The 17,742-nt window shown below is 50.9% G+C and overlaps 1 protein-coding gene across 1 annotated transcript; it reads right to left on the bottom strand.

Annotated features, from left to right (window-relative positions):
• Positions 1-1,958: 1,958 nt before the first annotated feature.
• On the bottom strand, positions 1,959-17,692 carry SELENBP1 (selenium binding protein 1). The gene is made up of 13 exons (XM_075261203.1): positions 17,568-17,692; positions 8,249-8,358; positions 6,454-6,507; positions 5,846-5,958; positions 5,506-5,691; positions 5,306-5,426; positions 5,035-5,217; positions 4,736-4,917; positions 4,516-4,594; positions 3,551-3,672; positions 3,324-3,416; positions 2,621-2,739; positions 1,959-2,436 (listed from the first exon to the last, which is right to left on the bottom strand). The coding sequence occupies exons 2-13, from the start codon at positions 8,250-8,252 to the stop codon at positions 2,274-2,276; spliced, it is 1,419 nt and encodes a 472-aa protein (XP_075117304.1). The 5' UTR covers positions 8,253-8,358; positions 17,568-17,692; the 3' UTR covers positions 1,959-2,273.
• Between the last annotated feature and the right edge of the window lie 50 nt (positions 17,693-17,742).

Genomic DNA, 17,742 nt, shown 5'->3' with positions numbered 1-17,742 from the left:
CTCTGTGGCTTTGACCTGCTCTCTAATCTGAGCTGCTGGTAACCTGCGATTTCTGAGGGTGGTGACTCGGATGAACTTATCCTCCGCAGCAGAGATGACTCTTGGTCTTCCTTTCCTGGGGCGGTCCTCATCCTCTGCAGTAGAGGTGACTCTTGGTCTTCCTTTCCTGGGGCAGTCCTCATCCTCTGCAGTAGAGGGGACTCTTGGTCTTCCTTTCCTAGGCCGGTCCTCATGTCAGCCAGTTTCTTTGTAGCGCTTGATGGTTTTTGTAACTGCACTTGTGGACACTTTCAAACTTTTCCCAATTTTTTGGACATACTGACCTTCATTTCTTACAGTAATGATGGCCACTCGTTTTTCTTTACTTCGCTGCTTTTTCTTGCCATAATACAAATTCTAAGAGTCTATTCAGTCGGACTATCAGCTGTGTATCCTGTACCTGACTTCTGCACAACACAACTGATGGTCCCAACCCCATTTATAAGGCAAGAAATCCCACTTATTACATCTGACAGCATGGCACACCTGTGAAGTGAGAACCATTCCCGGTGACTACCTCATGGAGCTCATCAAGAGAATGCCAAGAGTGTGCAAAGCAGGAATCAAAGCAAAAGGAAGAAGCGAGAACAGAAGACAGATTGTCAGTGGTGTCACACTGTCTGGTAAGTCTGTGTGTGACTTCAGTGTCATCTACAATTGTCATAGTCATGGAGATACAGAAAACTCACAGAATGAGAAGGTGCGGCCAAACTATTGGTCTGTACTGATATATATGTATATTACAGCCGTGGCTTCTCTCCTCCTCATGCCTGTATCATCACTCCCTCTCCACAATAAGATCTGCAGATCTCACAACCGGACGTCTCCTGCACAGACTTCTCACTTCTGAGGTTCCGGTTTCTTGATCTAAAAATGTCATCTCGTCCAAGTTCAAAGAATAAAGTTCCCGGATGTAGAAACAATTCTCAAAGATGTCAGAGCAGGCAGGAGGCAGCCAGGTGTGCAGGGCTCGGAGGAGGCAGCCAGGTGTGCAGGGCTCAGAGCAGGCAGGAGGCAGCCAGGTGTGCAGGGCTCGGAGCAGGCAGCCAGGTGTGCAGGGCTCAGAGCAGGCAGGAGGCAGCCAAGTGTGCAGGTTTCGGAGCAGGCAGCCAAGTGTGCAGGGCTCGGAGCAGGCAGGAGGCAGCCAAGTGTGCAGGGCTCGGAGCAGGCAGCCAGGTATGTAGGGCTCACAGCAGACAGCCAAGTGTGCAGGGCTCGGAGCAGACAGCCAAGTGTGCAGGGCTCGGAGCAGACAGGAGGCAGCCAAGTGCGCAGGGCTCGGAGCAGGCAGCCACTCCGACTGGGGAGGACGAGGGTATCCTTAAGTCTGGAGCGGTTCAGGTACCAACAGGGGAGGAGACTGACGTCACAGCAGGGTTCTAGACTCTATTCTGTCTTGCATGTTTCTAGACCTATTAGGGGGGCTTGAGATTTCCTCCATGAGGTTTTCTGTGATTGGACGAGACACTTCATATATGACCTGGTGGCTCGGAGGAGCAACTCAGAAGGGTAACTTGAAGCTCCCGGGCCCCAGTGCATGTGCTGCCTATAACCCCCGACCTCCTCTGATGCTCTGGAGAGGTTGTTGGGCCCCTCAGTGAGTGCTGCCTATAGCTACACCCATGGGGCAGATCATTACAGGGCGACGTTGAGGTCACAGGGCTTCACCCATCTGCCTGGGCCCCGCCTCAGTGTCAGACTCATTGCTAAACTTTGAGGATTTTCTTCCCTGGAGCACCATGGAGAGTCTGTCTGGTGTCAAGACCCTGATCCCGGTGTATGACCTATGTCACTGTGCTGCCCCCAGGATGTAACCCTTGGTACCCAGCAGTATATTCTCTATACCTCCCCTCCGAGTGTTGTGAGTCCGGTATACATTCGGGCCGGCAGAGATGATAAGACAAGGAGGCGGCAGGTGCAAGACATTTATTGGAGACAAGAAAAAAGACAGATGAGACCATAACATTATCTTCTCCGCTGAAACCCAGAGATGAGACCTATGGCAGCCCCCCCAAGGACCCCTCACATGTAAGACACTGCAGCCAGAGAGCTGTGGGCACCTTGTGTCCTTAGCCACTGAGTACAGCGCCTCTGCAGGCCAGGAGGATCATCATCTCAGGACATTCATTCTTCTCCATGACAGTTACAGAAAGATCGGCGGCCCCCGCAGTGAGGATGGCTGGACAATGCTGGGAGTAGTAGTACAATCAGGGACCGCTGCAGGATCGGGCGCTCTACACCCAGATATCGGAGCTGCAGTCTCCGCCTGGATATCGGCACTCATGAGCGAGGACCGGACCGTACGGCTCAATCCCAAAATCCACCATGAAGTTGGGATTCAGCTTGAGACCTCCCTTGTCCGTGTCCACATCGATCTGCAGCATGACGGAGCCGTCCCTGTGGTGGAGACAAGGGGGAGGGGCACAGATCAGACAGCGCTGGGGGCGGAGACTTTACCACATTAACACTTAGGCCATGTTCACATGTGGCAGAATGAAAGTCACTGATATACTGAGGAACTGCTGGAGTATCCCATACCGGGAGCAGATCCACCGCCAGCAGCCCCACGCGGCCATCTTACCGGATCATGTCAGGGTAGAATTGCTTGTCCCAGGCGCTGTACAGAGATGTGGTCACATAAAGCCTCTTCCCGTCTAGGCTCAGCTGGATCATCTGAGGACCCCCAGGGACCCTCTTACCCTATAAGACAGAATAGTGAAGTCATACAAGGCCCCTGGGACCTTCTCCCCTATGAGACAAAGTCATGAGGTCATATGAGGGCCCCCGGGGACCCTCTTACCCTACAAGACAATAGTGAGGTCATACAAGGCCCCGGGACCTTCTCCCCTATAAGACAATAGTGAGAATATATGAGGGCCCCAGGACCTTCTCCCCGTGACACACAATAGTGAGGTCATACGAGGCCCCTCTTACCCTACAAGACAATAGTGAGGACATACAAGGGCCCCTGGGGACCCTCTTACCCTATAAGACACAATAGTGAGGTCATACAAGGCCCCCGGGACCTTCTCCCCTATAAGACAATAGTGAGGTCATACGAGGCCCCCCGGGGACCCTCTTACCCTACAAGACAATAGTGAGGACATACAAGGGCCCCTGGGGCCCCTCTTACCCTATAAGACACAATAGTGAGGTCATACAAGGCCCCCGGGACCTTCTCCCCTATAAGACAATAGTGAGGTCATACGAGGCCCCTGGGGACCCTCTTACGCTATCAGACACAGAACAGTGAGGTTTTCTGAGGGTCCCTGTGGACCCCTCACCTTCACAATCACTGGTTCAGGCTGCTGTTTCAGCTCCTCGTCCTTCGTCACAGTGACCAGACTGTCGCTCAGGATGCTGCCGGCGAGGAAGATCTGCAGAGGAGAGGCATCAGGTTAGGGCAGAGAACATGGCAGCCGAGCTATAGGAGGCCTCAGGATAAGCGGCGCCCGCCATCATGTGAATGAAATGCTCCCACTGTCCCATCATGCATCATGGCGGCACTCACCTGTCCTACCAGCTTGGGCTTGCGCGTGTTAGTGATGTCATACTGTCTGATGTCACCATGCAGCCAGTTACTGAAGTACAGATAACGGTCGTCCAATGAGAGGAGGATATCGGTGATCAGGCCTGTGGGGAGCGGCAGATAAATGGTTAATGTGCCCCAAACATTACGTAACGCCCCCACCAACCAGCAATACAGTCATGACGAGGTCAGGTGACCAGTGTATCTGCAGGATGGGGTGGGGCTTGTGTATATACAAGCGGGGTGTTATCAGTGTATACACAGGGGGGGCACTCTGTGCAGTCGGGCTGTATCATGGGCACCAGTACCCGGGCAGTCCTAGTTTTGTCTCGCTTTGCCCCCCCCACCTAGATATTTTTGGTCTCATCTTCCATGACATAATCTTGCCCTGACCCCGGATCTGAGCGAGCGGGTTTATGGGGCAGCAGGAGCCGTCCTCTGTGCCAGCCTAAGTTTACGGTGCGATAAATGTTTATAAGACTATTAACCCCCCCTGGGCAGACGTGTCCTGTACACAGTATATATGGCAGGAACTCTTGTGAAAAACCTGTTCTGCTGCTGCAAGGAGTGGCAGCTTTGGATGCGACTGGAGTATAAACCCTGAGAGCTGCTGATGAAGCAAGGCCACATGCATTTATGTTCAGGAGACCTGCCAAGGAACACGATGTCACAACGCTCCACATCTTCTGTAGTTCTCTCTGAGCTGGAGACCGACTATGAAGTCTCAGGACTGACCTGAAGCTCCTCCTCATACACCTCCATATCCCTCTCTGAACTGACAATTCAGCAGAGACTGCCACGTCAATGAGTTAGTGACCCTTTAACCTCTACAGAGTTGGGGACCGGGATAGTCACCCTGACCGATGGTCATTACTGCTGCCTTAGTCCAGACTAGAAGCTCTGGGGCAAGCTGTGGTGTAGCAGGCCCTCCATACGGCACCACTCACCTGGCATCTCGGGCAATGCCCATCCCTCCACCTGCTTGGCTGGCACCTCGATCACCTTCTCTGCAGCCCATTTGTTATCCTGCAAGAAGAAGACATTAGGTGTCACCAACCAGATGTCCGGCCTACAAGGTGACCACAACACAGGCCACAGATGGTGGAGGGGGAGCAATGACATAATATGGACCCCGTAATCCCAAACCCTGCGCTCCCCCCTCCTCACCTTTGCCTTATGGAATCTGAAGACAGTGCTGCTGAGGGCGCAGCCGACAAATCCCTCTGCGGCGTCTGGATTGTGCAGGAAGCGGATTTCCAGAGGGATCTTCCCGTCCTCTCCCAGGTCCAGAGTCTGTACACGAGTGTGCTTGGTCCAGTCCCACACGTGTATCTGGTGGCCATAGTGTCCTAGAAAGCAGAAGCTACATGAGGCCTTGCCCACACTCAGAGATTGTAAGGATCAGACCTGAACAATGAAGAGGAACTTCTCTACAAGATGCCATCATTCGTCACTCTCCATCCTACCTGCGGCCACATCTTCGATCTTGAAGCCATCGCGGAGAACTTTTGGAGCTCCCCACTCGGTGCTGATCATGACGTTGTGCCGTGGTTGGTACCAGAAGTCGTAGCCGTACGGTGCCGCGTGTCCTTCCACCTCCCAGTTGCCTTTCACATCAAACGTCGCCCCGTCCAGTAAGACGAAGCCTCCTGAGATACAGAACAAGGAACGTTACAGGAGTCAATGCCAGAAGAATGCTGACCCTCAGGTCGTGATAACATAAGGGGGCGCCCTCACCTTTGCCGTTTCCTTCAGGGTCTCCCAGGGTACTGATCATGATTTCCCCACAGCCCAGGCAGTGAGACGTGTGCAGATTGGCCAGGCCACACTTCTGCTTCACATCCTCTGCTTCCACCACCTATAGAGCAGAGGATACAGTGGTCATCAACCAGGAGACTGGAAGCAGAAGATCCCGGGGAACATCAGGTGACACCCACCTTGTGTAGACACGGAGCCCGTGGGTTCTTGCCCACATCCACCACGTAGACCCGGGAGGAGATGAGACAAGGCAGGATCAGCTTGTCCCTCACTTTAGACGCGTCCCCGAAGCAGCTGCTGCAGGTGTTCCAGCCCGAGTGGTGCAGCTCATCGTTCATATTGGGCATCGGCAGACGATGAATGACCTGGAACGTGGAGAAAGTGTCACCACTAGAGATCACAGGACCAGCGGCCTCACCAGGAGACTCCACCCCAGAGCTCAGTCATCTATGGACAGTCATCTCCAGGTCATGTGACAGCCACGGAAAGCCTCGGAGTCTCCGCAGACACGTTCATTACCTTTGAGTAATCTGGAGATTTGGGGTTCACATCCACAGTGGCCAAGTAATCCGGCTTCTCAGTCCCGGTGTTCCGACAGATGCAGGGAACGTAAATAACCTCCTCGCGGGGACCTGGACATAGACCAATGGAGGTCAGTGACCGAAGAACCCAAAAGAGCAGTCACCAGCAGGACGTCACTGTCCTCTAATATACCGTATATTACACAGCGGCTGCAGGGGGAGTCACGGTCCTCTAATATACCGTATATTACACAGCGGCTGCAGAGGGCGTCACTGTCCTCTAATATACCGTATATTACACAGCCGCTGCAGAGGGCGTCACTGTCCTCTAATATACCGTATAATACACAGCGGCTGCAGAGGGCGTCACTGTCCTCTAATATACCGTATATTACACAGCCGCTGCAGAGGGCGTCACTGTCCTCTAATATACCGTATAATACACAGCGGCTGCAGAGGGCGTCACTGTCCTCTAATATACCGTATATTACACAGCCGCTGCAGAGGGCGTCACTGTCCTCTAATATACCGTATATTACACAGCCGCTGCAGGGGGCGTCACTGACGGCTATAATCTTATATCTTATAATACTTGACGCTTCTTACCTTTCATGGCGTCCAGAGGAGTCTTGTATCCAGGGCCACAGGATCCACATTTAGCTGTGAGGAAGACAACATGTAAGGAATGGTCACTGACATCACAGGTCTTATCCTTTCGTCTGATCTCCCACAATTCCCTTGCTCTTGGAGGACGCCTCAGCTCTGCTCATCCTGAGCCTCCTGGTTCTCCTGTGGACATCTACACATGCAGCGGGAGGGAGGGGGCTGCAGATAGATATCCACACTATGGTGGGTGCTGACGGGTCCCTGACCTGTTCCGGGGGTGACTGCACCCTGTGTACAGACCTGGCAGGAGGATACAGATGGTGAGGGTGACTATAGCTCAGCACCCCGCCCCGCAGCACAGGGGCCTCTCTGTGCTCTTATCTGGAGTCTATCAGGCGGCTGATCACACGTTGTATATACCCACATACACCACAGAGCGGCCGCACTGCACCACGTGGGCCCGTCCTGGCAGCCTCCCTGGTAAATACACACAAGGCTCCGCCAGATTGTGTGATCTCATGTGCGCCGTATCCCTGACAATATGGTGGGACGTGGCCATAAGGTTTTATAAAAGGCCCCACTGCCAGACTCGAGGCCCCCCTACCACTCCGCTCAGTTGGTTGATTCAGATTGTGATGTCATCGTTGGCTGCAGTGATGTCACTAGTGTGAGATGTCCCATAAGCCCCTCCTACCAGGGTCTTACACGCGGATTTAACCATTTACGACCTACCTGAAGGCCGGGGGTTATGGTATCTGGTTATGGTCACTTTATGGCGAGGACACGGCTGTGGCACAGGTTATAGATTTACTGCCCATATAACTTATTACTGCCGGAGGGGGGAGGGGGGGCGCACTACGTGCCGATGTGCAGATACATCCTGGATGAGATACAGCTGTGAGATACAGCAGACGGGAGGCCGGGAATTACAGCAGCCCTGGGAACCTACAGACAAGGAGGCTGCCGCAACGTACAAGACGACCACCACCCTGTACTACTGTATATACCAGCTATATAGGGGGTACAGGGTGAGGACTACTGTATATACCAGCTATATAGGGGTACAGGGTGTGGACTACTGCTATATACCACCTATACAAGGTATGGCTCACGTCCTATACCAGCTATATAGGGGGTACAGTGTGTGGACCACCACTCTATTAGGGCATGAGATGGCGACGTCCACATCATTTACCCCCACACATCAGGAGTCTCCTCTATAATAGGGCTTCTATCTGCTTCTGAGAAAGCTGGGTGTCTCCAAGTACATAATATATTAAGAGACCCCCCCTGAAAGAGGCCTCTGAACTGCTGATCTCCATTCCCACCATTTCCTCCCATTCCTGATGGTGATCTGCGGGGCCCGGCCCCAGAGCAGACATGGCCATCACTGACACCAGAGAGCAATAGCTGCACAGACTAGAAGCCATTGTGCGGCAGTAACATCCGCCGCTGACCCCCACACAGGACCCTGCTGACCCCACAGGTGACCCCCACACCTCACAAAAGACCCTGCTGACCCCCCCCCCCACACACACACACACACCTGACCTTGTTAAGGGTATTACTATGGCTGGCGGTCACCTGTGCCAGGAAGGTGGGCTGCGGACAAGATGGCGGTAATAGCCGATCACCAGGACTCTACATTCCCCAGCACACAAACAGGTAACAGACATGACAGATCCCTCCCCGTGTCCGCTGATCTGTGCGGTCATACAGTCTGCTCCACCTGCACAGGGAACCAGAACTGCCGAAAGTGGAGGAAAGTTTAAGAGGCGACGGCGAGGACTCTCACCCATGGTGCAGCTGCTGTCTGTCTCTGTGCAGGTCTCTCTCCTGGCTGCGGTCTCTTCAGTCTCTTCTCTGCACTTTCGGACTCCTCTTCTTCGCTCCTCTTTATACAGTCTGGGGGAGGAGGGAGGGGCGGGGGGTGAGGACTTGTTATCCACAGACCTCTCACACACACACACACACACACACACACACACACAGGTTGGCAGAGCCCTGTACTGGCACACGGGGCACCAGTCACCTGATGGCGGTCACTACCGGACCCAACCCCATGTCTGTATATACCGGGGTGTAAGCCGGGAGACCCTACAACTAGTGGTGGACACCATATATACAGTGTATGTTATGTACATGGTGTAAGTATATATACTGCATGTATATGTACAGAGCGCCCCCTAGTGGTGGAGCAGTATACGGAGGTTAGTAATACTCCTGAGCTCAGACTATTATACGGTCATATACCGCAGTGTGACGAGCCATAAGCACATTATATGTATGTCACGGGATGGTTAGAGTCTATACTATAGGCAATGTGTAATATATATTTCATGTGGAATGTATTCTCTAACCTGTTGTATACATCAATGTGTAGTTGGCTGATTGGGGTCTAGTGTGTTAGCACATTGTATGCAAATACCTCTAACTAGTGAGGACCAGTGAGGACAATGGGTGGAGATAATCTGATCAGTGTCTCCAAGAAGATGTTGGATGGTGCATTGTCCATAGTAGACAGGGAGTCTGCTCTCCTTGGTATAGGTGAGGGGGGGAAGGATCTGTGACTCAGCCCTTCCCACCCACAGATATAGGTGTAACAGTCTTAGTATATAGTTGTAACTGGAGTTAGTATGTGTTAGCCGGCCTGTGCACAGCTCTGCAGAGAGCCAGGATTTAGTTACAGGACCAAGGAACCAAAGTTATCATTGAATTGTGACTTCCGTGGACTTGTTGTTACGGTTGATGTGACCGCCGCCGGCTACTAACTTTGTGGATTACAATAAATTGCTGTTGTCTCCCGACCTCTTGCGTCCGTGTTGATTCAAAAGACCATCCGGAGGAAGACGTATACCTTTGCTCCGTGACAACTGGTTGGCAGCGGTGGGATCAACAGCGGACAGCGAGATGGACTACAGCAGCTCAGCGATTAATGGAGCCACAACCTCAGAATACAGGAACTGGACTATGGCAAGTCTACAAGTAAGGGCCCGGGAACTAAACCTGAGTTATCAGGGAAGAACGAAAGAGCAACTGATCGAGGCACTGGAGGAGATGACCCTGCAAAGCGACCATGAGGAGGGCTGCCCCCAGGAGACTGGAGAGATACAGGAGTGGCAGGTACAGACCCAAAAGAGCAGATGGGTTGTTTTGTATGAGGAGGAATTGGCAGTGCTGGGGCTAGGAGCAACTGCAGAGCAAAGGAGTAGAGCATTACAGAGGGCTCAGGAAACGGAGAAGGAGGAACAGAGAATGGCGCATGAAAAGGAAAGAATGGCGCATGAAATGCGAATGGCTGAGATAACTACGCGGAATTATAATCAAACGTCGACCCCCAGCCCAACAGTGAGAGAACCACCATATGTCTCCCATAAACACTTCAAGACCTTTGATGAAGCGGCTGGGGATGTTGATGGATATTTTCAGGACTTCGAACACCAGTGCCACCTGATGGAAGTCCCAGAGAAGGATTGGGTCCAGTATCTGGTGGGGCACCTACGAGATGGGGCTGCGGAAGCTCTCAGAGCCATGGACCCTAGTGATCAGCGGGACTATGAGGCCATTAAAAGAGCGGTGCAGAAGTATTATGCAGTCACTCCAGAGACCTACCGAGTTCAGTTCCGCTCTTTGTCTTACAATGGGGGAAGCTCCTTCCACATGTTCGCCCACAAGTTGAAGCAAGCATGCAAGCGCTGGCTAGAAGGAGAGGAGGCTGTCACAGTCGATAAGATCCTCCAAGTCATACTTAAGGAACAGTTCTTTTCCCAGTGCCCCGCTGAGATCCGTGAGTGGGTGCTGGAACGGAACCCAGCCACAGTTGAGCAAGCTGCTTCCCTTGCAGATGAGGGCCTGACCATGAAGCCGCAGTGGAAGAGGTTGTTTGCAGAGGAGCGGAAAACTACCACAGTTCGCCAGACACCCTTCAGCCAGCCAACCACCTTTCGTGCCCGGCCTCAGGATTACAATTCCCCCTCTACCCCTGCCCATCGGCCTCCAGCTATGAACAACCCTGTCCCTAGACAACGACCTACTGGAAGAATGCTAGAGCGCAGATGTTTTGGGTGCGGGCGGCCTGGACATTTGCAAGCTAGTTGCCCTGTTAACATGGGGGCATGGGCCACCGTGGCATCCCGGCCTATTCACTACCTGGGAACCACCCCTAGGACAGAAAGTTTGGCCCCATTTCCAGATGACTCCATGAATGACCCATCTGTTCCACCTCCAGGGGTCTATGGGATTCAGCCCTCTGCCACACATCCCGCAAACCTTCAGCGGAAGCACTTGCAGGAGGTCCTACTGGATGGCCGAACAGTTGTTGGATTCCGGGACTCGGGAGCTTTCCTAACGGTAGCGGACCCCCGAGTGGTTCGACCTGAGGCCCTAGAGGAGGGCCCTGGCCTTTCTATCGAGTTGGCAGGAGGTACTCGGAAACGTATTCCTAAAGCTACCGTGGAACTCGACTATGGTTATGGACCAAAACGATGCACAATTGGTGTGATGAGCGGGCTGCCGGCCGATGTTCTGTTAGGCAACGATGTTGGAAATCTACAGTGCCACTTTGTGGGAGCAGTGACCCGAAGCCAAGCTCAGAGAGACGCCAACATGGATCGACCGGATTTTCTGCCAGATGCCAGCCCTTCAACTTTACCATTCAGTACCGCCGAGGGAACCAACACCAGAACGCAGATGGGTTATCCCGGCAGGAGGACATATGAGCTATAGAGACTGATGTGCATTCCCCAATTTACCTGTGTAGGCCAATTGTGTCATGCACATGTTTTGAGAGGGGTTGTCACGGGATGGTTAGAGTCTATACTATAGGCCATGTGTAATATATATTTCATGTGGAATGTATTCTCTAACCTGTTGTATACATCAATGTGTAGTTGGCTGATTGGGGTCTAGTGTGTTAGCACATTGTATGCAAATACCTCTAACTAGTGAGGACCAGTGAGGACAATGGGTGGAGATAATCTGATCAGTGTCTCCAAGAAGATGTTGGATGGTGCATTGTCCATAGTAGACAGGGAGTCTGCTCTCCTTGGTATAGGTGAGGGGGGAAGGATCTGTGACTCAGCCCTTCCCACCCACAGATATAGGTGTAACAGTCTTAGTATATAGTTGTAACTGGAGTTAGTATGTGTTAGCCGGCCTGTGCACAGCTCTGCAGAGAGCCAGGATTTAGTTACAGGACCAAGGAACCAAAGCTATCATTGGATTGTGACTTCTGTGGACTTATTGTTATTACGGTTGATGTGACCGCCGCCGGCTACTAACTTTGTGGATTACAATAAATTGCTGTTGTCTCCCGACCTCTTGCGTCCGTGTTGATTCAAAAGACCATCCGGAGGAAGACGTATACCTTTGCTCCGTGACAATGTACTTTATGGGTTTTGCGGTCACACGTATGTTCATGTTACTCTATAACCGGATCATTTATAGCCTATAGTGACGGGATACGGCGGGTGGAAACAATCTGGACACAGGACATCACAATGTGGATGAGATCTATGGCCGCCTCAAAGGATTTCATGAAGTTTCGGGTGGTTTTGCCCCCATGTGCCCTCGGCTTACATCTTACTTTGGATCTCCATGAAGATGGACGACCATCTACCGTAAGGCAATGAGATGCCACAACCACAACCATCCTATAGTCTGGGAGGGACACGAGCGCAAGAAGGAACGGTTAGAGCGAGGAGGACACTAAAGAGTAGGGACTGGGCAGGTCACAGGACTTGTGGGAACCGGAGGGATGGGACCAGAGTGGACACACAGGACCACATCTCTGGCCAATATCCGGGCCATCACCTATATAAGGGGGGAGCCGGGCGGCCATTTAGTGTATAGTGAAGTACAGACAGTGGTTACCTAATCTCACCTGTGGTCCTAGTACGGCCCGAGTCATTGGCTGCTCCCAGTGGTGTAGTCGTTGGCTCACACCAATCAGAATGTAGGAGCCGGCGGTGTTATTAAGTGTTTGGGCGTCTGACAATGGCAGGAACTCTACCGGGCGGCCTCGGTATAACATAATACAGACATGACCACGAGGGCACAGAAGTGTCCCATTGTGTAGACTACGAGTCTAGGACTTGGCCTGACTGCTGCTTTACAGACTGCTCAAGGTGTAGAGGTGCGTCCTTAAGTGGGGCTCCTCCAAATTCGGATCTGGCCATAGGGTCACCAAGAAGATTTCATGCTCAATGGTTAATTGGAGAAATCCCAGCATGGTGCGACAGAATTCGTCAGTCCAATAACTCCCTATGGTAGGGTTCGGAGGAGGAGGAGACGTAGCGCGGAGTTTCTTCTAGCAGAGACAATGGCCACAAGTAACAAGGTCTGTCAGGAGATCTCAGATCCCCAGATAGAGTCAAAGGGCGATTCAGAAAGGGGTTTACAAACCAGAGAGACCCCCCCCCCCCCCCCCATGATGGGGCTGGAGAGTGTGTCAGACTAGTGGTAGTCAGCTGTACCTGAAGAGAGTTTCATGATTAAGGCCCTCCAGGGGGCAGCACAGGAACTTCAATGGTTTAATGCAGTATTCAGAGACTATTTACCAGATATTGTTGTGCACCTTAACAGTATTGGGGCTCCCGGGAATAGAGAGCGGCGCAATTTTTTATTTATTTTTTTCAAGGGATCCCTTCACACTCACAGTTTTTTGTAGGCAACACATTGGAATAGCCTTAAGGCTATTCTTCTCCTACCTTATGTCATGTTCTCTGCGTCGCCGTTCACCTACAATTCCCAACTCTCTCGGTATGCAAATTAGCTCTCACAGCACTAGGGGCGGGTCCAAAGTGCTCAAACAGCACTTGGGGGTTTCCCCAATGCTGCAAGAGAACTCTCCAGCACCACCTCCATTTTAGTCAGCAGCATCCTCTTCACCCGGCACAGGTTTCTGACTTCTAGGCCTCGGGCAGAGCAGACTGCACAAGAAAATGGCCACTTGCACAGTATTTTAAGTGGCCATTTTCTTGTGGCCTGTGGGAATGCGCATTCTGCTCTGCCCAAGGCCTAGAAGTTACAAGCCACTGCTGGAAGAGGCTGAAGAGGACGCTGCTAAAGATGGAGAGAGTTCCCTGGACACCCCCAGTGCTGTTTGAGTGCTGGGGCCCGCCCCCAATGCTGCAAGAGATCCAATTTGCATACCGAGAGAAACCAGGGATTGCAGGCGAATGGCAGCGTGGAGAAGACGACAAAAGGTAGAAGAACAATAGCCTTTCTTAAGGCTATTCCAGCGTGGTACCTAGAAAAATAAATTAAAAAAAAAAAAAAAAATTGTGTGAGTGATTGGATCCCTTTAAGTTCCCCATTGAGTGTCCAAGCCATAAGGTGGACATGCTGAGGGAAAAAAAAAAAAAAATTACGATTCTGAATCAGAAGTCTTCTCCCGTTTTGCAGTTTCTGGAATTCTCCCACTGAAGGGAATAGGAGAAGTGGTAACCATCCTCATCTTGGCCAAAAGGGAATCACTTTGATGGTTTAAGGTGATCAAAGGGAAGACATATTGAAGTTTCCTCTCCAATCCAAAGAAAGTTGGGAGTTGACTGGTTGCCATGAGATCCATTCATGGAGAACCCAACCTCTGAATTATCAGAGAGACTTCTGAGATCCCATTCTGAGGGTTGAGCTTCCATTCAGGGATCCCTAAAGGTGAACGGGTAAAATGTCAGTGATGTTCGGCCTATTCCATCAGAAGCACAGTCTCAGGCAAGCCCGGAACGTCTTGTAATGTCCTCTATGTAAGAGACCTCAGCAGGGATGTCGGATTGTACAAGAACTGTTCAGTAGACGAGACTGAAAGTCTATCGGGACCGATCCCACTGCTCTTACATTCTTCAGGTTGGACGGGAAACACCACTCCAGTGAATTCCATCTTGTATGGACCCTTTGGTCTTGGGCATGTTCATCCTCAGCCCAAATTTGATGCATCTGACATGAGGTACTCCCAATCTAATGATGAAGGGATCCAATAAACCAGATTTGCGATGAGAAGAAAGGTTCTGCCCAGAGTTTTGGAGACAAGGACCACTGACAAAAAAATTTTCTGTAACTTCTCGATGTGGCCTATGAAGCATGGTCTACAGAAGACGTGAGGACCCCCAGAACGGATATGGAGGATCTTGGATGGTTCAGGAGAACCTGAACTGTCTTGTGGTTGAGCACCCATTCCTGATGGAGGAGTTCAGACAGGAACTCTGCTTATTCACCAAAAAAAACCAAGATCGTCCAGACAGAGCAAGTCTTTGCCTCCAGAGGAAACACGTAAACTGGAAGATTTAACCATTTTACAGAAGAGCTGGATGTCAGAACCTTCTGTGGGATCTCAAGATTGGGATCTCTTAGGTCTAGGGTCCATGAAGTCTCCTGCAGACAAGATGGCGGATCTTATGGCTTCCATTAAAGTTATTCAGGTAAGTGAATTCTAGAACAAAATTGCATTTTTGGGTGCCGACTCCTCCTATGGGAACCTTCTCGTGTGCCCCTATGGCAATGAGAAACTCCTCAGATGGAGATATACTCTAAAATGGATTCTCTTGGGTCTCCTTCCTGAAGATCATCATTGACCAGCCTTGGCCCAATACTCAGAGCAACGGCTACCAGGACAGAAGTCAGAAGTTCATCAGGAGAGAAGTATGGATGTAGCTCTCATAGTAATGGGATCCATCGTGTAATCTAAGGGCCTATGGAGCAGATGTCTTCTTCTGATGGACTTTGTGGTAAGTTGTTCTCCCTTCGAAGACGTTTCCCAGGATTCTGTGATGGTTGGATTTATCTTATACACAGATCTAAACCCGAGACCCCGATCACTTTCTATAGAGGGACCAGGGAACCAGTATATATACACTTTATCTGTACTGTCCACCCCAGGCTCATATAGAGGGCCAGCTTAGTAATTTATCTTCTATCCAATAGAGGTCAAGTGAAACTTAACCCCTTTGTTGCTGGAGAACAACCAGGACATGAAGGATTCCAGGGACCAGTTTTTGTACATTGATGTTCTATCCCACAGTCAGACGATCTTCTGCAGGATCAGATGACACGTGTGACCCCGCTGTCCCCTCGCCTGGAGTCATCCTGATGAGTGTTTGGATGCGCAGATAGGTAAACACTGTGGCTGAATGCGATTTGTGGCCACGTGAGGTTTTCATACAGTTACGCCCTGAAGATCTGATTACATGGACTGATCCCTCGTGCAGGGACCCTGGACATCCATAGGTTCCTTTGGTTCCCCTCTCCGGCTCCTGAGGTGCGGCCCCATGATACCGCAGCTGGTCAACATGAGCAAATCTCCCTGTGGCCAGAACGTTACGTCTTTGGCTAAGTCAGCTGAGAAATTACATGAAAGATCCCAGAGAAAGTATCGGGGAATGTGTCCCTATATAATGTGTATATACACGGTGTGTAGAGTTATATGGAGTATGTATATAATATATGTAGTGTAGGTGTATAGTGTATGTTATATATGTATTGTAGGTATGCAGAGTATATATGGTGTATGATATATGTAATGTAGTTCTATATAGTGTATCACATACATATATGGTGTGTAGGGTTATATGGAGTATGTATATATGTAGTGTAGGTGTATAGTGTATGTTATATATGTAGTGTAGGTATGCAGAGTATATATGATGTATATATAGCGTATGTGATATATGTAATGTAGTTCTATATAGTGTATCACATACATATATGGTGTGTAGGTAGCTATACATAGGGCAGTATATACACTATATACCAGCAGGGAGTCTATAGTATGATCACTGTAGGAAGGGGATGGGAGCGCAGGCTGAGGCTTTAGCCCAAGGCCCCACCTTGCTGAAATGCAGCTTTTTTGTTGCAGATTTTGCTGCAGTTTTTGGAACCAAAAGCCAAGAACGTCCACAAAAGTAACAGGAGGTATATAGCAAGTACTTGTATGTATCCTGTCTGATCAGTCCCCTCCTGACCCCGCCTCAAAAAAACTGCAGCAACAAAAAACACAAATCTGTGTTGTGTGCGCCCATGACAGAAGCAAGGCCTGGTGTACACGGAGGGGCGATGTCACCACCACAGCCAGTCACCGGCCGCCTTGTACCATTTCTTGGGGCCACACAAGCTCATTGACCCTTTCAGGCCCGTTCCTTATCTGTAGATGTAGCAGATCGGGGGCTTGTTGTTTGCAGGGCGAGCTGTAGTGGTGATTGGTGCCATTATAGTATCTATAGGACAGGTGGGGTCACTCTGGTTAACTCTTTAGGGGAGGAAGGGAGAAAAAAAACCAAAAACACACACTATTCCACAACGGCCGTATACGTGGCTGACCATGGACGGAACGAGAGAGGAGAGTCCCAGACCATTAGGGTCACACACAATAAGTCAGAGTCTGAGACATTATTATTATTTCTCTGCCTGTTGTGAGGGCTCCTGTGTTTTGTGTAGGGGGGGGGGGGGGGCGCAGATTTTTGGTCACTTTTTATTACTTATTTTTGGAGTGGGAGGAACAAGAGATAAAAACTTAAAAAAACTAAAGATAAAGTGGACATCCAAGCCCTAGTGTATTAGATGGGGCCCCTCAACGATACCAAATATCAGTGTTTTATACTGTTTTTTGTTTACACTATTAGTTTTTAACAATTTTTTCCCCCCCAAATCCCCCAGGGGTGCGGCCATCAATACAGACCCCTGTGACAGGAGATTCTAGGTGACCAAGATGGCTGACGGCGTGGACGATAAGGATATAAGTATCTTAAGGGATATTGGCTGTGGCATCTAACAGGTTAAACAAGATACACAGACCAGACCAGAGGGGCAATAAACATGGCGGCCTCTCAGCTCCTGTGACCACAGACTGGTCAGACCCGACCACGGCAGGAACATTACTAGTGAGGGCGTCTGTGGCCCGGCCATGAGAATATCCCACCGTAATATAATGACATATAGAAGACCCCCCCCCCCCCCCCCATAACATTATATACATGACAACGGCCAGACCACCACAACATAAAACCTTCAATCCCGCAGGCAGAGAACATAAAACATGGCGGACCCCAAATACAGGAGGAAAGAGCCACGAGGCGCCCAGTCCTACACCCCACAGTACAGCAGGGGGCGCTGTCACATGTTACCTGCTGCCAGTGATCCTCAGCCTTACCAGACACGTCCTGCACCACCATAACCCCCCACCCTAATACCTGCCTATATATAATGCACAGAGTCATAGGGGCGGGGCTCTACAACTGCCCCATTAGCCTATCAGCTCCATCTTGTGGTTGGCGCCATCCCTAGGCCCCGCCCCTCGCC

The sequence above is a fragment of the Leptodactylus fuscus genome (assembly GCF_031893055.1).
Source record: "Leptodactylus fuscus isolate aLepFus1 chromosome 7 unlocalized genomic scaffold, aLepFus1.hap2 SUPER_7_unloc_1, whole genome shotgun sequence".
Lineage (NCBI taxonomy): Eukaryota > Metazoa > Chordata > Amphibia > Anura > Leptodactylidae > Leptodactylus > Leptodactylus fuscus.
The sequence above is the reverse complement of the archived record's forward strand: the minus strand, read 5'-3'. Positions and strand labels throughout refer to the sequence as shown.